Below are 20,885 nucleotides of genomic sequence, written 5' to 3'. Positions count from 1 at the left end.
GATCGATAATACTTGTAAATTTTAAATAGTGCTATTGTTTGTCCAATTTATTCTATATTTTTTAAACTTAAGTATTTGCTCATATGGAATGCTGGCTGGAAGCAATTTTGGATCATGATAATTATAAATTTTAAAACCCGTTCATTTATGGTTTTGTTATTTGGGTTTTTAGATGTAACTTTTCCCACTTGTACGTTGGGGCCGAATGATAACGGAAAGTTGTTCGTTATTTATTCAAGAGCACGAGAGGGAGAAGAGACGCACGTATAAGTCTCGCAGGGAGCGTCACTCCCATATTGCGTCGCAGACGCAGTGATACCTAAACACAGAGAGAGATAGAGAGAATTTCGTGATTTGTTGTTGAAGTCCAAAACAGAGAGGGCAGGGTGAGTGACGGCGACGGTGGTTCCTTGCCGTTGCTTACAATGCCGGCGGTGAGTCAAAAAATGAAGAATCTGTTTACCCACTCAATATTTTGCGGCAGAGGAGATGAGCAAGAGATAGAGCTTGAACACATGTCCAGGGACGAGGGCAGCCATTACAGCCTCGTCGGAGCCCCTCTTCCTTCTCTTGGCGCCAGTGCCGCTCGGACCTATCGCCGACCCAAGCTCCGATCCTGCATCATCTCTCCTTTCAACCCCCGTTACAGGTTTAAGCTTTATTCGCTCTCCTTTTCCTCTTACGGAATTTCCCAAAACCAATTCTTTCTGAATTTATTCACCTCGGTCCTGTTATTAAACCCACACACTAGAAGATTTTACAGTCTCAAAGTTTCTCCCCCTGCGTTAGTGCATGTTGCTTTTGCTTTATTTCTTTTGATTCGCACGTTCTAACTTGTTTAGTCAATGATGGAGATATGTTGCAGATGCTGGCAGACATTTCTGGTCCTTTTAGTTTTCTACACTGCATGGGTTTGCCCCTTTGAATTTGGATTCCTTAATGAATCCAAGGGTCCTCTTGCCATAACAGATAATGTTGTCAACGGCTTTTTTGCCATTGACATTGTTCTGACCTTCTTTGTTGCCTACCTCGACAAAAGTTCTTATCTGTTTATCGACAACCCGAAAATGATTGCACTGAGATACGCCAAAACCTGGCTGTTCTTTGATGTCATCTCTACCATCCCTTTTGAACTTGCTCGTAAAGTACTGCCCACACCTCTTCAGACATATGGCCTCTTCAACATGCTGCGTCTTTGGCGTCTCCGTAGAGTCAGTGCTTTGTTTGCAAGGTAATGTGAAAATTTTCCTTTACCAAATTCGATGTAACGTATTTTATTCAGGGACAATTGCTTTGGTTTTGCATATTGAACGAACAAGTTAAACTCAAGCTTGAGACGATACATGAGATTTGTTCTGCTCTGATTTTCATTTTTTTCTTGCCTTCTATAACTTGCATTGCGACTGATAAAGTATCCTTTCCCTTCTTTCTTCAACGTATCAGATTGGAAAAGGACAGGAATTTTAATTACATCTGGGTCCGCTGTTCAAAGCTGATATGTGTGAGTATTTGCTGTGCCATTTAATGTCAAATTCAGTTTCATACTTAAAATGCGAGTTAGTACGTAGACCAATCCATCTTATGATAATTTTGATTCATATGTAGGTTACAATGTTCTCAGTGCATTTTGCCGCCTGCTTTTTTTATTTTCTTGCTGCAAATCATGACATAAAAACCACATGGTTTAGCCTAGTTGCTAATGGCGACCAGATGCACCTGTGGGGACACTATGTAACATCAGTTTACTGGGCCTTGGTTACTTTGTCGACCGTTGGTTATGGTGATCTCCATCCTGTGAATACAAAGGAGATGACGTTTGACATTTTCTATATATTCTACATTCTTGGACTCAACTCATATCTTATAGGAAACATGACCAATATGGTTGTCCATCTCACAAGTCGAACGAGGACATATGTGAGTACATTATGTCATATCGTTTTATTCTTCACATACAACTATTGCTTCTGAATTCCTCAGCGCCGCACTCATTTTAAGAAGTTCGTTAATTATGGTTTTAAATGTATTCCTCTTTTCCTGGGATATCAGAGAGACACCGTTCAAGCTGCCACAGGTTTTGCACAACGGAACCAGTTACCCGTCCGCTTGCAAGAGCAGATGCTTGCTCATTTGTTTATGAAGTACAGAACAGATTTAGAAGGACTGCAGCATCAAGAGGTTATTGATGCTCTTCCAAAAGCGATTCGATCCAGCATATCACACCACCTCTTCTATTCACTTGTCGACAAAGTCTACCTGTTTCATGGCGTGTCCAATGACCTACTTTTTCAACTGGTAATATTTCTTTGCCCTTCAATGCGGCGGTGTTAATATGAAAACTGTTATAAACCTTTATCAGGGTGCAAAAGGATTTTAATCAGCTGCATTTAATACTATGCTTTTGGTGAAAAACCATTATAACCAATGTCGAAGAGCAACATTTGAGGAAGAAGAAATGGACTCAAAGCATGATCATCGCTCCATAAACTCGCATTTCTAAACAAGAAAATATAGGGGTCCTCTCAAAAGACTTCTACACTTTCTTGATTGATAAATTTCTTACGTAAATTACAACTGGAAGCTCCTCGAACGATAATTTACATGTGCTTCTTGTTGTACTGGCTTTTGGATGCTACATAGATCATCTCATCATCACGTCTTGAACTTTTTAAAGGTCACAGAAATGAAAGCTGAGTACTTTCCTCCAAAGGAGGATGTCATTTTACAGAATGAAGCACCGACGGACTTCTATATACTCGTTACGGGTGCAGCTGTAAGATATTATTATATTCCCTTATTTTCCTTAGCAGTTTAATTAGCCTTTTATTATTCTATGTTTTTTTGAGTAGCACGTAGAAAACATTTTTAACATGGGGTTTTGACAAATTTGTACTGGGAGCAGAAAAGTACGTTCAGGGTTTTACATGGGTTTTAAGTATATATTCATGAGCTAGCTGGCCATGCCAAGTAAATAAGGATACTCCTCGAATTATAATCTTGGATCAAATGATTCCAATTAATTGCTTGAAATGAAACCGATGGACATACACGGGTGTAATAAGAACATTGTTATATTACGATTTTGGGTAGATTTTTTTTCAATGAACTGGGAATATCACTCTGTTCAAGCAGGCGTCCTTCACTGAATAATATCTCTTCACTTTAAATAATATTTTGCCTCACTTCGACTCTTTCTATATGAAAACAAACTAAACTATCTCAATTTTTTTGTTGTGACCTGCAGGAACTTATCATCCAAAAGAATGGCATAGAACAGGCAAGTTTATTTGAAGTACAGTTTCTGTGAATTATTACTGCTTTGGTTTGTCTTACTGTCATACAGGAATGTTAACGAGACTTATCACAATAATTGACAAATCATGTTGTCTGCAATTATTGCAGGTTGTTGGTGAGGCAAAGGTAGGAGATGTGGTTGGAGAGATAGGCGTGCTATGTTACAGGCCACAACTAATTACAGTTCGAACCAAACGATTGAGCCAGCTTTTACGTCTGAATCGCACTGCGTTTATAAATCTTGCTCATTCAAATGTTGGAGATGGGACAATAATCATGAGTAATTTTCTTCAGGTATATCATATTTGAACCAACTTATTCCTATATTAACGCATGTTTTAATTTTGTTCACATGCTCTTCTACTCAACATTTTTTTTCCCATTATTTAGTTTCTTTTATGTGACCACTCTTCTAATTACCTGTTATTCAGATTCCATGATTTGGTTTTTGAGTTTTTCCCTGTTCAAAAGTAATAGACTGCATAACATGGGATCTAAATAACAGGTAATTAGAAGAATGATAATGATAATCACTTTCATATTATAAAAATCAAGTCTCTAGGACGAAACAAACTGCTGGCTTCGCCTGGATGATATTTTGGTGTATGTTATAGTGATTTTCGCTATAACCTTTTACAGCATTTGAAGGAATCAAGTGATCCAATAATGGAGGGAGTTTTGGCGGAAACAGAGGCGATGCTTGCTCGCGGAAGAATGGATTTGCCTATCAGTCCTTGCTTTGCTGCAAACAGAGACGATGACCTATTGCTGCATCAGTTGCTGAAGAGAGGCTCAGATCCAAATGAAGTTGATAAAAATGGAAGGACATCACTGGTTAGCTGATTTGCGTCTTTCTTCTCTATGACTGCACAAGCGTCTATGCACCAAGTCTAACCTAGAAACTTACCACTTGCCTTCTTTAACAGCATATTGCCGCATCTAGAGGCAACGAACATTGTGTGGTTCTACTTCTTGAATATGGGGCTGATCCTAACAGAAAAGGTATTCTTAGAATCAGTAGTAATTAATGATTTCTTTTCTTTATCATCTCTTTAACATTGTGGAAGATGATCCGGATAATGGAGCATTGTAGGCTGCTCACCACCTCCAATTGCTCGTTTATGCAGATTTGAATGGAAGTATCCCACTATGGGAAGCAATGTTGGGAGGGCATGAATCGGTCGTAAAACTTCTCATAGACAATGGCGGGGACCTATCCTGTGCGGACGTAGGGCAGATGGCATGCTCTGCTGTGGAGCAAAACAACCTGGAATTGCTCAAAGAAATCATAAGATATGGTGGCGATGTGACGCAGCCCAGAAGCAACGGCACAACAGCACTTCACACGGCTGTATGCGATGGAAACACTGAGATAGTAAAGTTGCTTCTGCAGCAAGGAGCAGATATTGATAAGCCAGACGTTCATGGATGGACCCCCAGGACTTTGGCAGATCATCAAGGGCATGAAGATATCGTAGAGATGTTCCACAACATCCGAGAGGGCAAAAGACCACTTGTTATTCCCACGACAAAGAATGATGCCAAAACCCTCAGGAAGTTCCCAAGTGAACCAGCGACGTGTGCCCGTCAAGAAGTGACTTGGTTGGAGAATCATCCAAGGCCAAGAGCCAACCATTTTCACAATTCTTTCTTTGGCATCATGTCCGCTGCTGCTAACCGTGGTAAGCATTCACCGGCTTAACGACCATCGTTTTGTTCTTCCCATAACGATTTTGTTACTGATATTCAAAATTATGCAGATCAAGCCCATGCATCATCACAAGGCAATAATGATGTTGCAGAGAACCTGAATGGATTCGCAGCCAGGATAGTTCTGAGTTGTCCAGAGAAAGGGGAACATGGTGGGAAGCTCGTGTTTCTGCCCAAGTCCCTTGAAGAACTGATGGACATGGGTGTGAAAAAGTTCGGCTTTTTGGCCAACAAGATTTTGACCAGAGAAGGAGCTGAGATTGAGGATATAAGGCTTATTAGAGATGGGGATCATCTCATTCTCGCACGTGATGGAGCTCTCGAGTCAATGGCAATACCCCATGAAGAAGGCAGGTAGAGATGTACAGAAACCGAAATAGCTGGTAGAATTAGATACTGTTTAAAAAAAATAAACAAAATGTTTTTGGAAAAAAGGATTCATCTACCTTTTCCGTAATTATATTCTATGAGTAATAGCTGTAAGTAGGCTAAACTGGATCCAAACAGAGTGTGATTTGCTGGGCCAGTTTTTGATCGGTCGCTGCTCATGATGCGTGCAATACATTAAACAAGTTCGCCTTCAGTTAGGATGCGATTTTACATGTTTATGCCACATATGCGTTCACTTAACGCCGTCTGTCCAGGTCATCAGAGTTATTAATGGAATAACGGTGTTAAGCTTTCGCCAAGGAGAAATTGCGCATGATGAGTGGCGACGAGTTTTAACTTTCAACGAAAGAGAATCATCTTTTTGTTCAAGCATTCGTGTTTCTCAGGTTTGAATAAAAGAAGAAACACATAATACTGGAGTAAAATGAGAGGAGGAAACAAAGAAATAATAGAATGAAGGAGGATAAATAACTAATATAATACAATATGCAAAGAATAAAAAAAATTCGATGTTATCAGTCGAACTCAATCGCTGCCATGTTCAATGAACTCATTCAAATGCTTCGGCCTCAACGTGAGGGGACTAAGGCCTAAGCCTAATGCCTAATATCGTAGATAGGCCTAACTCGCCAAAAGCCGAAATCTCTACCGAACCCCCTTTCTCAATTTTGCGGCCAGCTAGCAAAGCAATAACATCTTGCGCTCAAAAATTCATCCGAGACTGAATTTTTTCACCCTTTCTGCGTTTCCTCTCTCTTTCGATGTAGCTCCTTTGTTTGCTTTCTCCTTTCATTTTCCAGAGAAGACTCTCTTCAACTTTGGTTGGCTACACAAGAATCTTGAGTATTGCTCTGCATAGCAGCATCATGCTATTCTTATATCAAAACCCCGACGAACTTCCTGCAGAACTTTATACCTGTTCAAAACCAGACCGTAATTTAAATACCACTTGACATCTTGATTCCTGACATGCTTTTTTTTTTTTTTCAAACTAGAAACTAGAAATATAGAAGTTACAGTAAGCTGCCAATTTTATTACCTAATAATGTCTGTCCTCGTTGAGGCTCTGGCTTCTACCATTGAAGCTGAGGTTTTTACCGGTGAAGCTGTGGTTTCTGCCGTTAAAGCTAAGGTTTCTGTCGTTGAAGCTTTGATTTCTACTGTTGAAGCTGAGGTTTCTATCGTTGAAGCTGTGGTTTCTACTGTTGAAGCTAAGGTTTCTACCATTGAAGCTTACAGTTCTGAGTTTCACCTCTCCCCTGCTGGTTGTCATCTCATCCAACATCTCAGCGTCATAGAAATCTTCGGAATCTTTATCACCATTAGCATCAGCCGAAACCTTGTCCTAAATTATCGTTTCGAACTCAATGTTAAAAGCATGCATTGCAACGTGTGTGCACAAACAAAACAGAAGACGTCTAAACATCCAAAAAATACAGAAAAATTACTTTTAAATTCAAAACATAATTAACTTCGATGCGTAGCATATCTTGTAACTCCAGAGGGAGAGTGTTAATGAAAGAAGGACTTACCACAAGTGATAAATTACGCGAAACACGTGGATCACCAGCAATTTCTTCGTACTCAGAAGCATCTAGCTCCTGAAGATGGCTGGGATCGAATAACCTGGGAAGCAGATGCTCTCTTATGCATATGAGAAGGAAGAAAGGTAGTGGAAACAATATTCCACCTATAGGGATCCATGTCACTCCCCAGCACACCACCAAATAAACAAGCTGCAGAACTGTGAATGCAGCTATGCTCTTGAAGGGAACTGACTCCACGAATGAAGCATGAGAACCTGCCAAGATTCTGCTCAACATACAGAAATCACAATATGAGAACAATGAGAGAAACTGAATATACAAAAGATCCGCTTTTTAAACTTGTAAATCAACTAACTTGTATCTCCTGCTTGGAGTGATGAAGAGAAGCAGAATCCTTTCCCAGAATTGATTCCCTGGAAGACTATCAATGGCCATGTAAGCAAAATATCCCCAAAGAACAGAGGTCGGAATCCTTTTGATGATGGGGATGCCAAAAATTGATGCTCCCACAAGGAATGACTGCAAGGCATTGCTCATTCTTTGCTCGTTTACTCTAACTGGCAAATGGGCATCTATGTGTACCTCAGGGTCAAATTTGTCTTTTTCACCATCCATGTCCTCACGTTTCGTCACAGCCTCCTTTAAAGTCTCTAACTCCTTATCCTATACCATGTTCAAAAATCAAAACCCTGTTTACATCAATAACGATTCAACATCGAAGTATCCTTGTAGTTTCTAGGTCTTCGGCACTTACTGTAGGGGCTGTGTCCATTTCTATGAACACTGCCTGCATCTTTCCAACCAACTCAGAGTTGCTCCTTTGGTACTTAATGCATTCTTTGGCGCTCTGTACCACTTTCTTTCGGATCAACTGCACATTGGGTTATTTTTTATGAGAAAAATCATATAATTGATTGCACGTTGAGAAGCTAGAGAAGCATTCATCCAAAAAGGATTCTTGCCTGCCTCTTAAGAACTGCCAGACTTTTTGTATGCATTGGCGACTGAGGAAGGACTCCATTTGATGGAGGAAGCCCAAGAAGACCACACATAAGAGTCTAGACAGCATAAAATAATCATATCACTATCAGTCAAGCTCGTGAATTCACAGAGCAGAAAAGCAAGTATTTTAGGACAAAATAACATACCAAAATTCCAAGCAAGAACATATCGTAGTGGTAGGCTGATGGCTTTTGAAGGTTGAACTCCTTCTGTTGAGACATCTGGGAGGCTACACTATGATCAAAGAAGTATAATCCTGCTATCATCACAGCTGGAACAATTGCAGCAAAAATATAAACCACAGGCACCTTCACCATATCCTGCATTTTGTAGCTAACTGTCAAATCGTTTCTAGGACTTTCGTATTCTAATCACAACTTAATACAAGTTATACAACACACGCGTGCGCGTATACAATAATACCTTCACCACTGTCCAGTGGTATAGAGACATAGAATCCCAAGGAAGGGGACAATACAGCCTTCTAGGAACTCCATCTGGCAATTTGTTTGGTACAAGATAAGATAACAGAGTCCACAGCACAACCATCAATGGAACTCCATAATCTGCGACGAGACCTCGTAGCCATCCTACATTTAACGCAACAATAATGATATAACAGCAATCAAAACTTAATTATGACTAATAAAGAAAAGCCTTTTGTCTGTGGTCTCTATTTGTATATCATTTATGTACCCGTTCCATATCGCCATGATCTTGCCCTTCTACTTTTTATGGCAGTGAAAAGTAACCCAAAAGCAAAAATGATGGCAAGCAATCCATTTGTATACAGCCATTGGAATTGAAATTCCTGCGCAGACGGATCTACATCCTTGGGAACACCAAACTCTCCTATTAGTCCCTGAGGTTAAATTTCAAACAATTAGAGAGGTTGATTTCTGAGATGCCAAAGTCTAAAATCTTGCTATAAAGAAAAAGCAATACCCTTATAGCTTGTTGAAAGAATAGGACAGTAATTAACATGCCAAATAATTCCCCGGCGATTCTAGTAAACCTAGTGATAACCGCGCAAGCATTGAAAATTGCAAGCAGAATCAGCATGAGTCCAGTCCAGACACAGACCCTGAAAGCATAGGAACATATTTAGGAGCAAAATATACGAAGTCAAAGCAAAGTATTTGGGAGGAAGAGGAAGACAGAGGCAAAATTATCATACCAACCAGCCCAACCCAGAAACAAATTAGCACCCAGCTCTGGCCTCTTCTTGCAAAACTGGTACAGATAACCATACATTATAATAGTGGGTTCAGCAACCCCCAAGATCAACAAAGGCTGCCCACCAAATATGGAGTGGATAATTCCGCAAATGGCAGTTGATGCTAATGTTTCCACTGTGCTCAAGCTTCCGTCTAGTTAAAAAAGACACAGGTGATTCAATTTTGAAACTCAATGTTTGGCACTTTTTAACATAGTATCAACCAAAAGATTAGAAGCCATAAACTAAAGAGGCTGTTTACCTGTATCCTTATTAAGTTGTTCTCCAAACGCAATGACAGGAAGAGCAGAAGCGAAGAACATGTAGAAAGTTGGAGCCAATATCCTGGCACAGAGGACCACGGAAAATCAGAACTAGTCAAACTCAAAGAGGAAGAAGAGAGATGTATGACGTCATAAACGAGGATTACTTGAAGCCAGAACAGAATGCGCCAGTCCAATCTTGTTTATAGCATGCAGCTCTTCCTTTGACATCATGGACAATGCCGTGGAATGGCCTATTCTTAATTGCCATAACTGATGCGAAAGAAAAAAAGAATCAGAGATAAAACAAAAAACAGGATTACCCAAATGCAGAGCAGAAGATATGAACATGAATTCAAGTGCTCAATGACCTTATATTTTAGGGCACGGGGTTAAGTTTGAAATTACTGCGAGTTACTCACCAGAAATCTTTCTGGAAGTGCAGAAAGACAGTGATTTCAAGAAAAAGCTTTTTGTTGAACAGAAGAGCTTTGTTCTTCGGAACCCGAGACTTTCACAGTGTTGGAGCTACCAAACATGAACTTATAGTTTAGGAGAAGAAACCAGACAAAGGAGGCTTCATCGAATGCAGATACATGAAGATCGAGTAGAAGGGCTAACAATGCAGATTGAGCGCAGAGACAGAGGAGAAGAGGCAATAGAAGAGAATGAAGGAGGAAGAAACCGGGGAGATAGTAGAGAGGCGGCGAAGGGGCCTCCGGCGAAGAACACCGAAATGCAGAATGAAAAAGGGAAATGGGGATGCGAGGCAGTCGTAAGGGAGAGATAATATCATGTTGTGTTCACGAGAGCTTGATGAGGGATTTTTGTCGTGTGTCAAATGTAAAGCGCGTGGGGCCCAATTGAATCAGGGAAAAGGCCCGGGGTTCTCACTCTGTTCCAACTTCCAATTTGGTTTGGTGTAACTTTACCGTGGACGTTGGTTTTGTGCGTAGTATCTACAAAAAATGATCTTAGGATTACAGCTAGCAGATGCGACATTTGTGGGACCAACTTGACTAACACGAGTACGCTGCTGACCTCGTGCGCCCGGCTTGCCCGGAGAAGGCGGCAACTTGGTTTGACCAGTTTGACTGGCGTGCTGCGTTTTCGCGTTGTAGTAGCAGTGGTAGTGTGAGCAAGAGAACCACAAAACACAAATCTGTTTGTTGGAGCGTTAATACATTGAATGATTGAGTGAATAGAGCTTGCTCCGTTCTGCCAACTTTACAGCTATTGGCCAGCCAATTTGATAACCTTTCCGCTGCCCCCACTTCTCTGCTCCATTACCCTCTCGTCACTCCTCCCCTCATCATCATGTTCATGTTTTCCCACCGTACTTTATCCACCTTGATCTGATATTGCCCTCGTTAATTATATGCTACCTCCTCTCTCTCTCTCTCTTAATTAAATAAATTAAAAAAATTTGTTAAGTTAGTTGCTAGGACTATCATTTGATATACTACCTCATGTCCTAATTATAAGAGCCAGTTGACTAATTTGAGGAGATTAAGAAAGTAAGTTGAGTTAGTTATTTGTCCTAAATAGGTGTTGTTTTTCTTAAAATATCCTTACTAATCAAGTGTATTGACTAGAAACTATTATTGTTAGAATGGCTAATTTGGAAAAAAAATATATAAATATGAGAAACAAAGTGGATTGTGGTATTATATTTAGTACCAAAATAAAGTTAAATAGGATATATATTAAGGATCGAAGGTAGTAACATTTATCTTATACAGCTATTATAAGGACTATTTTCAAAAAAATAATAAATATTAGAAACAAAGTGGATTGAGTTCTTATATTATTACTATATTAAATGTTAAACTAGCTCTTATATTAAGAACCAGATATAATATTTACAAGTTTTTCATATATATCTCTAATTTAATACTAGAACTATCATTGTTAGAATGGCTAATTTGAAAAAAAAATGTATAAATATGATAAACAAAGTGGATTGTGGTCTTATATTTAGTACCAAAATAAAAGTCAAACAGGATATTATATTAAGGACCGGAGGTAGTAACATTTATCATATACAGCTATTTATAGGACTGTTTAAAATAAATAAATAAATATTAGAAATAAAATGGATTGAGTTCTTATACTTATTACTATATTAAATGTTAAACTAGCTCTTATATTAAGAACCGGATATAATATTTTACAATTTTTCATATATATCTCTAATTTAATATGTTACCAATATATACACACACAGTATAAAATTCTGCTAATGACCATGACTTTGAAAAATTTCATGCAATGCATAAGATTTACATTAAAACACACACACACGCACGTAAAGGAATGCGTCGTGAAAAATTAACAAATATACTTAAATTTGATCAAGACAGGATTAAAAATTGAAATCATGTGGAATCATGTGCATATATTGACAAGCATTCTTTCCGCATCCTTTCTTCCCTACTTCGTAAGTGCCGAGGGTCATACAAAGCTGATTTCGTAAAATTGTCCACGCCCTAAAATTTGTAATACCCCCTAAAATTAGTATCCACTAGTGTTTTCACATATACAGAGTATGGTGTACGTCTGTAACTTTTATACGATTGTTTATGACTTTTCTTGATATGATTCGGAAGCCATGCATGATAAGCCTTGTTAGATAAATTAAAGTTAAATTCAGAGTGTGCTGTGTTAAAATATCAAGTGATCTTATTTTCCTTTTCACAATGATGAACAAGAATGAACAAGACTCTAGTAATATAATATTAAAAAATTACTTAGATTTGTGGTTTTTATTATTTTTATTAGCATGATTGAGTATAACTATTATTGCAGATAATGAAAAGCGTCACTTCCCTAGTACGATTTCTTCTTTTCATTTTGGAATCGTGGGTACGTGGCATGGAATCTGGAATTAGACGTAACTTAAGCATGCATGATGAGATTCTCCAAAACTCACAACGCAACAAAAAAAATGGCTTGGCACATGATCTGTACCTATACGTCCCTATAACATGGGACCTCGTGATTTAGAGTGCCTTTCTTGGCACATTAATGGACCCGTCAAAAAGCGCGTCGAGAACCTTTCCTGCTGCTCGCATCGGTTCAACCTAATTGGATGGCTCGTTATAGCTATCATGTTCGGTAAGGTTTACTTGAAAAGCTAAACAATGGAATGGAGGGACCATTCATATCAGGACCTACCAGTTCTGCATTTTTTCTGCTGATCAACATCCATCGTCGGCCACCTAAATGTTTGGCACGCAACGTGTTACAATTGGTATGTGAACTCTATTAATAATCTATACGAACGTACTAGCTTATTGCCATCTTTGAATTCATAATTAATGTGGATCTGAAAATATGCTCCCCTTGTATTGTATGTCAATAATGCTGAATGTGAGCGAAGGACAGATGATTTGCCTGAAACAACGGTGGCCAGGGATCAAAAAATCAGGTCACGTACGTGAGCTGGTTCCTTTTACAAATTGGATCAACAAGTTGTTCTGCAAAATGGCTTCCACTTTCAAACCAGCGGAAGCAAACGTGATTGACTTCATGTTGCTGAACCATATGTTCACAGATCAAACAGCCTCTCTGAGGGGAAATTTTCCTTATGTGAAATAGATCAGAGCTAAATTACTGAAACCTGAAAAGGGTCGAGATAGGCGACTCGATGAAACATGAGGCGTAATCAACTTCATTCATGTGTTGTGAGCGTAGGTACAGTCAGGTCACAAAGCAGCGAAATTACCGTCCTCTGAAATATTAGGTACAGATCAGAGGAAACTGAACCCAAAAAGAAGCCAAGTTCAAGCATTCCTTGTAAACTCAGAAATCAAAGGCCGTTTTTTTGTCTAGCTCAAATAATGAACAGGCTGCATAATTATACACACACACATATATAAAACCCATGAATCATCACAAGACAATGTCATACATGTTGCAAAGAATTTTAATTGGTTCCAGGCCAGAGTGGTTCTGAGTTGTCCAGAAAAAGGGAAGACATGGTGCAAAGCTGGCGTTTCTGAGTTGTCCAGCGTGGTTTTGAGCGGCAGCAGCCTGGGTTTTATACATCAGTGATTTGTCACGAATAAAAAAAAAAGGGACCAGTTTTAGTGTTCATTATAGGATTAATTAACACTATGGTCTATGGTGCTCTTGACTGTAATGAAATCTACATTGTCTAAATACAATTTTAACATTTTAAAATTGCAATTTCCAATTTTTATATTAAAAAGGTTATTTTCTTAAATCTACTCACATTTTGTTGGCAACTGTAGAAGACCAAACAAACACACTCACGACTTGACACATGAAATGGCCGATCCTAATACTGACCAGAGTCTAAAGAGACAATGAGATTTTAAGAAAAAAAATAATTATTAATAAGTAGATATGAAAATAGGTCAGTTCTTAAACCTGTGACAAGAGTTTAAAGCTTGAGTTCAAGTCTGAACCTTCGTAAACCAATTGGGCCTAAAGCATTTTTAAATACCTACTTATAATATAGGCATTTAAAAAGACCTCATCTTTTAAGCTTTGAAGGCCTAAATAGGTTTTGAGCCTGTTAAAACCTATATAAATATAGGCTTTTAAAACACTTAGAAGCTTATATATTTTAATATATATAATAAATAAAATAAATTTAAAAAATTAATCAGTATTGACTTTAAATTTAAAAACTTAGCTTGTTTATTTAATTTAAAAGGCCTCTAAATAAGTTTTAAACATATATTTACTAAAGAGGCCATGTCATACCAAGTCCTAACTAGGCTAAGCTGTAGGCTTCTGATAGGAGCCTAATCTATTTTCATCGATCTATTATTGAGTCTTAATAACAAGTTTTTAACATTATTAGAACTTGTAATTGTGAGTTGTTCTATTATCTTAAGATTTTTTTAGTAATTATTTTTTTAGCTACCTAACCAAGCGGCGCTAAGAAAAAGCATCTACAAATTTCACAAAAAGCCGTGTCTTAGATCCATCCAGGAGATGGGAATCGTGGGATGCGTAATCTCCTTTTCTGCTTTCACGTGATTTCCTCAACCTTTGCAATGTCTTCCGGTCTTCCTCTGCTTTTTCTGTTTCAATGTGCGAACCCCTACAAAAAATAAAGAAATCAAATCCACAGCCCGAGACTATCATTCATGCTAAGGTTGCCCTTGCTCTTAACTTCCAATAGATATCTCTTTTAGCGTACCACTCCTAATTTTTAATATAAAAAATAATAAATAATTAAAAAATTAATTTAAATAGATTAAAAAATTATTTTAGTTAATTATTTATAATAAATAAATATTTTTTTAAAAATACCTTTATTGATTATATGTTTAACTAGAATAATCATTTTATAAGATATTTAACATATGTAACTACTATAAATACTATTTAAAAAATAAATAAATATGAAGGCATATAGTAAATTGAAATCTTATATTTATAATCAAATTAAATATCAAATTAGTTTTTATATTAAAAACTGAAAGTAGTGTATAAAATTAGATATTTTTAATTAGTAGCTACATAAACAAATTGCGTTGCGTGCCCGTTAGTAGGACTCCGCCAAGCAGTACTCCGCCCCCCCCCCAATCACCTAATTGATTAAATCCATGGTTAATGAACATACTTGGATATACTTATTAATTATTCTATTCAACAAAATCACGATGCAATTTAGTGGGGTTATAATTTAGTTTAGTAGTGATCAAAATTTCATATCCATAGCTTTCACTTCATAGAATGCTTTGAGCATAAAATGTTTTATAATAAAGGGGGAAAGGTGGAGCATGGACCCGGGTCTGTCGTTTGGCCCGATAAGAGAAAATACCGACCAATGGATTGGCAGGGGAAGCCGGCGAGGGAAGCATCAACCGGATTTTATCAATAGTGCCCATTTAACATTACCATGAATATACTACTTTCGGTCTTAATTATAAGATCTTATTTATAAATTTAAATGAGATTTTATAATTAGAATTAGAGGTAATATAATACATGATCAAGGAATCAAAGTAATACAATAACATGAACATAATCCGCTTCCATCCAATATACAAGTCAACTTAGGTAAATTTAAAACCAGGGTTAAGGTGCATCCAGTACCATTAAATATTTTTTGAGGTATATCTAGCACTTTAAAGTATTTTGCAGTGTATTAAGTACTCAAAATATTTTTAAGTGTGTCCAGCTCTAACACCCTAAAATATTTTTTTTTGACCTTAATGTTGGATGCACTAAAAAATATTTTTGGGTACTGAACGCACTTAAAAACAATACTTCAGAGTGCTGGATACGCGAAACATACTTGATAGTACTGAATACGCAAAAAAAAAAATGTCATACTGTTAGAATACTATAAAATACTTTAGAATTTAGAATGTTAGATTCACATGAAGAAGTACTCTAGGGTATTGGATGCAGTTTAACCCTTAAAACTAAGTTAAATTAATTAAAAGTATAATAAATACATAAAAACATATTGATTTTCAAATATATGTTATTTATGAAAATGGCCAGCAAAAAAAATATAAGAAAGGATTTGTGAGGGGAAAAAAAGATGGTCTTATAATTAAGACCCAAGGTAATATATTCCTAGTCATATATGCATGATAACTAATAAAGAGACATTTAATCAATCGGATAAAAATAAAAAAATAAATAAATCTAAGATACATACATAGTGCAACTTATAGAAAGATTAATTGTGTATCAAATATCATAATTTTACATGAAGGAGCCGAGGAGTGCACACAAACACCAGATTTGAAGGTCCACAACAATTATTTTCGAATCCCTTTCTTTAATAATACAATAAACGTGAAAATCTGATTTGATTAGAAAGGAATATATATATCAGGTTCATACCAGAATTATTAACGGAGGAGTTGAATGTTGTTAAAATAATCGGGAACCTAGACGAGGGAAGTAAACGGAGAAAGCATGCATGTGAGGGGCGGGAGAGATTCAAAGTTTGAAATTTTCTGGTGGACGTTAGTTAGCGGAGCCGATCATTTTGACTTTCTGCGAACAGAAATATATCCCTCCCTCCTATTCTCAAATCTCAGCCTTACGTCCCCATCAATATCATCATGTGGAAACCTTCCGTCTCCCTCTTCTTTTACTTCATCCTTCTCTTCACCCACTCCTCCGACGCCGATGTCGGCACAGCCGCCCAGTACGGCCCTCCGTTTCTACGTAAGTCCCTATTCATCATGTGTGCGCGCGTGTGTTAATTGTCTGCCAAAGCGTATGTGTGATGTTTAGTTCGATATGTATGTTTATGGATATATAACAGCGACGGCGTGCTTCGGAGGAGATGCGTCGGAGTTTCCGTCGAGCAACATGTTCGGATCGGCGGGGGAGGGAATATGGGACAATGGGGCGGCGTGCGGCAGACAGTATCAGGTGAGGTGTATAAGTGCTGCGGCGCCGAGGACCTGCATTGCGGGTCAGACCATTCAGATTAAGATCGTGGACAGAGCGCAGTCCTCTCGCTCTCGTGCTTCCTCCGACGCCACTTCCATGGTCCTCTCCGCCACCGCCTTCCGCGCCATCGCCAACTCCTCCGCTTCCTTCATCAACATCGAATTCCAACAGTACCCTCTCTTTCTCCTTAATTCCCTCGCTATAGCCCTGTTTTAATATGTCTTCATCAGGATTAATCATTCATGTGGCCTTCTTTAATTTGTGCCATTTGCAGGGTTTGAATTGAATTTGATCATAACGGCAATTGATGAAGAGTCTACGTTTGTATTTTTAGCCAAATCAGGGCCTTATATGCAGGGTATCTCTCTCTCTTCCCCAACCATTCGAGGCTTTTTCCAAGTTTTATTTACTTGTACGCAGCCCGTAAGCATAACTGTTAAACTTATTTTATTAATATCATCCTGGCGACTTGTGCGTTTCTTACTTTATTACATAGTATGATATCATTGGCAGAGGGCACGTCAACTCATCGTCTCTGGCGGCGAATATTTATCACCATTCACATGTACTATCAGCGAAAAGAATATTACTGTGATACTCAGTTCTAACTTAAAAATTAACGAATTGTTTTATATGCGGATTAATTTTGGTGTCTAGGTTTCTTGTTTTAAGAGCATGGATATGTGCTCCTCTGACGGGAAGAGAATTTTTTGTTATTTATAAATATGAATGTGTTATTTTACTTTTTGTTTAGCAGATAAGAATAAGGTTAAAAAAAAATAGAGTTAATCAATTATCAATAAACTAGACGTGGGATGTTTGATATTTATAGATGGGGATTTAGTTGCGTAGCTAAAGTGAGAAGCGTAGAAGCATAATTGTATACATAAAAAAATTGTGGAACATTGCAAAAATGAAAATGGGAGGAGTTAAGGCGGTTGAATAAAGGAGGCGTTGACAATAAGTACAACGAGAGGTCAAACAGCATTATCTTATATCCCACGGGTCAAACTTTGACTGGCATCCTCAAGAAAAAATGAGATCTCAATCCAGTACTGATCCAAGCTTTTGGATCTTCACTCTTCGGTATCTTTTCACCCGCTTATTCTCGCCACCTGTGAAAACTATTTTTCTTACCGTGTGGATCTCAACTATTTTACTCGGTCAATTTAGAGTAAAATATAAAATTCCTAAGAATTCACCTTTTTTATTAATAATATTTAAATTAAATAGAGAAATTAAGCAAGCCTTATTTTTTATATATATAACTTGTAATTAGAAGCGAATTCCACGCCTGGTCCATAGTTTAAGAAGCGGGGTGTAAATTTCATATTGTATGTAATTTAATATATTATTTTCCTGGGTCCAAAAGTGGCAATAATCACGTTCATGCATGAATAGTTGACCAAATTCCCGCTATGACCCAACCGTTTCATGCACTCTCCCTTGGGAACGCGGGTGACGGCCAAACTCAGCCGCAACTCGCTTTCACGCGTGCAGACTCGACGCTTCCAAATGTTTGATATGGGCTTTGGGTTAACAAAATAGATTATGTGAGTCAAAGGCGAGGCAAGGAGCACGGAAATCAGCACCAGACATTCTGAAGGTTGATTGCTCATTAGCCGAATATAACAATTTAGACCCTGAATATTTAGTATAAGAGCTAATTAACTAATTTGAGTAAATTAAAAAAGTTATTAAGTTAGTTATCTGTAATAATTATATGCTGTCTTTCTTAAAATACCCTTGCTAATCATGTATTAGTAAAAATTATCAGTGTAACTATTATAAGGATTATTTTAAAAACAATAAATAAATATTAGAGACAAAATAGATTGAAGTCTTATATTTAATATCAAATTAAAAGTTAAACTAGTTCTTATATTAAGAAGCGGAGACAGTATATTATTGTCAAGATTAGAACCACTTTCCATGCATAATGACTGTTGAGGTCCATCGCTGCCCTATTTCATCAATCAATCAATTATTTTCATAAGTAGTATTATTGCACATTGGTTGAATCCGTATCTGTAAAGGAAGGAATCTTTAGTTTGGGGTGAATTTTAATTGATATCTTGATTTGAGGATCGCTGGTCCGTGTCTGGGTTTGATGAAAGTAGATGAAATTATTTGCCCAGGTCGCATTTTGGATTATAATTCAGAATCTCCTCAGCGCTATCCTGTGTGTTGTCTTACTGAAAAACTGAATTCAGCAACCAAGAGTGAAAGATACAAAAGCACGGAGACTACATAAAGAACACAGGATCTAAATCAAAGTAACACACCAACAACTAAAACAGCACAACACTTTTAAAAGCATTAGAAATCTTGTTCTACTCCAAGCTCGTCAAGTAGGCAAAGCTACTGCCTTATCCCTAACATCCTTCTCTCGTGGAAATAGGGTCTAAACTAAAAAGAGGCGTGGCCCAAATCTCCAATACAGAGCTGCAAAACATGCTGCTGCACAAAGTCTAGATGGCTGCGAACCTAGGAACATCAACTGGGAACTGATGAACCTCATCCATCCAAGGGTTCTTCTCCTTCGCTGGTTTTACTTCCTCAAAGCCTTCCAAACTGCACTGTTGCACTTGAATCCAGATCCAAATGCAATCTGCCATATTCTATGCCCTCTCTTAATCCTTCCCTTGGCTTCACTATAAGCCAATTCGTACCAGAGTGAGCTGCTCGAAGTATTGCCAAACCTGTAAAGCGTCATCCTTGAAGGCTCCATGTGCCAGTCCGTTAGTTGCAGGTTCTTCTCTAACTCATCTAGCACGGCTCGTCCTCCTGCATGAATGCAGAAATGCTCGAAAGCCAGCCTTAAAATCGGGGATATATGGCTTCACCTTCATCTTGAGAACTTTCTTGGCCACCAGAGAGGCGAAGAAGAGCAATTGTTCAGACATTGGCAACACAAGAGGGCCCAAAGTGGTAATGTTGGTCTTCAAAGCATCCCCTGCAACTGCCATTAGATCCTTTGACAGAGAAACACCGATCCTCCCAGTGGAATCCTCTCTCTGAGTAACACAAGTGAAGCACTTGTCATCAGCACCTTTGTGGGTTCGAACTGTATGCACCAACTGATACTTTGATCGATGCCTGTCAGGCCACCTGTTAGAAAGCAATATTGCAGCTCCCCCCATTCTGAACAAGCAATTTGAAACGAGCATGGACCTATCGTTTCCAAAATACCAATTCAAGGTGATGTTTTCCATGCTGATGACCAGAGCATAGGAACTTGGATGGGCCTGAAGAAGATCTTTAGCAAGATCGATGGAAATCAAACCAGCACTACAACCCATGCCACCAAGATTGTAACTCAGAATGTTCCCACGAAGCTTGTAATGATTAATAATCATAGCAGAGAGAGAAGGTGTGGGGTTGAACAAACTACAATTCACGATCAAGATTCCAATGTCTTTGGGTTTCACCCGGGTTTTTTCAAAGAGCTCGTCGATGGCTCCAAACATGACCATCCGAGCTTCCTTTCTGGCTTCTTCCATGTTAGGATTTGGAGGAACCCTCAGAACAGCTTCAGGAAGGTACGTAGATTCACCGAGTCCAGATCTTTCCAATATTTTCCTCTGGAACTGGAGGTTTTCCTCAGTGAAGGTCCCAGTCGAACCTGACCTATCCATGAAAATTTGCCTCGTGCATTTGCGTGCATCCTCAGGCTTGTAACAAGCGAAATCCACGAGGTAAATAGAGCGAGGTCGGGTTAGGAAGTAAAGGGTGAACAAGAAGACGAGCAGAGCAGAGAAGATGATAACAGAGATAAGATTGTATCGGAGGTGATTCCAAAGGTCAAGGAGATCCTGCAGTGAAAATGTAGAGACTTGGGCTGCTATTAAAAACATTAAAGGCAATAAAACCAGCAACATTCCATGGGTTATGAGGTAGTGGTATCCCAATTTCACGTATTTAAGTTTCACAGATCGTTTGAAATCCGGGAGCTCTCGTGAAGAAGATTCCACCAAGAGAGATTTTGGATTTTGATTCCGACATCTTGAGAGCTAGAGGTTTCCGAGAAAACAGGTCGGACGAATCAAATGTGACAGGGAT

The 20,885-nt window shown here is 38.3% G+C and overlaps 3 protein-coding genes and 1 pseudogene across 3 annotated transcripts; 2 read left to right on the top strand and 2 right to left on the bottom strand.

Annotated features, from left to right (window-relative positions):
* Positions 1-298: 298 nt before the first annotated feature.
* Positions 299-5,362, top strand: LOC114747690 (potassium channel AKT1-like). Its single transcript, XM_028936037.1, has 12 exons — positions 299-649; positions 866-1,231; positions 1,444-1,501; positions 1,606-1,917; positions 2,050-2,295; positions 2,675-2,773; positions 3,245-3,277; positions 3,403-3,588; positions 3,934-4,128; positions 4,221-4,296; positions 4,422-4,976; positions 5,055-5,362. The coding sequence occupies exons 1-12, from the start codon at positions 426-428 to the stop codon at positions 5,360-5,362; spliced, it is 2,658 nt and encodes an 885-aa protein (XP_028791870.1). The 5' UTR covers positions 299-425.
* Positions 5,363-5,840: 478 nt separating this feature from the next.
* On the bottom strand, positions 5,841-9,985 carry LOC114747687 (probable boron transporter 7). Its single transcript, XM_028936035.1, has 14 exons — positions 9,845-9,985; positions 9,590-9,695; positions 9,422-9,504; positions 9,121-9,313; positions 8,889-9,027; positions 8,640-8,805; positions 8,367-8,533; positions 8,090-8,263; positions 7,904-7,999; positions 7,696-7,812; positions 7,297-7,604; positions 6,927-7,206; positions 6,434-6,739; positions 5,841-6,310 (listed from the first exon to the last, which is right to left on the bottom strand). The coding sequence occupies exons 2-13, from the start codon at positions 9,691-9,693 to the stop codon at positions 6,434-6,436; spliced, it is 2,133 nt and encodes a 710-aa protein (XP_028791868.1). The 5' UTR covers positions 9,694-9,695; positions 9,845-9,985; the 3' UTR covers positions 5,841-6,310.
* Positions 9,986-16,437: 6,452 nt separating this feature from the next.
* Positions 16,438-17,288, top strand: LOC114747686 (EG45-like domain containing protein 2). The gene is made up of 3 exons (XM_028936034.1): positions 16,438-16,592; positions 16,693-16,993; positions 17,098-17,288. The coding sequence occupies exons 1-3, from the start codon at positions 16,487-16,489 to the stop codon at positions 17,102-17,104; spliced, it is 414 nt and encodes a 137-aa protein (XP_028791867.1). The 5' UTR covers positions 16,438-16,486; the 3' UTR covers positions 17,105-17,288.
* Positions 17,289-19,245: 1,957 nt separating this feature from the next.
* Positions 19,246-20,836, bottom strand: LOC114747688 (3-ketoacyl-CoA synthase 11-like; annotated as a pseudogene).
* Between the last annotated feature and the right edge of the window lie 49 nt (positions 20,837-20,885).

The sequence above is a fragment of the Neltuma alba genome, unplaced genomic scaffold (genome assembly GCF_004799145.2).
Source record: "Neltuma alba isolate B1F8T4 unplaced genomic scaffold, ASM479914v2 tig00005404_pilon, whole genome shotgun sequence".
NCBI classification, from domain to species: domain Eukaryota; kingdom Viridiplantae; phylum Streptophyta; class Magnoliopsida; order Fabales; family Fabaceae; genus Neltuma; species Neltuma alba.
Note: the sequence above shows the minus strand (reverse complement) of the source record. Positions and strands in the feature narration are given on the sequence as shown.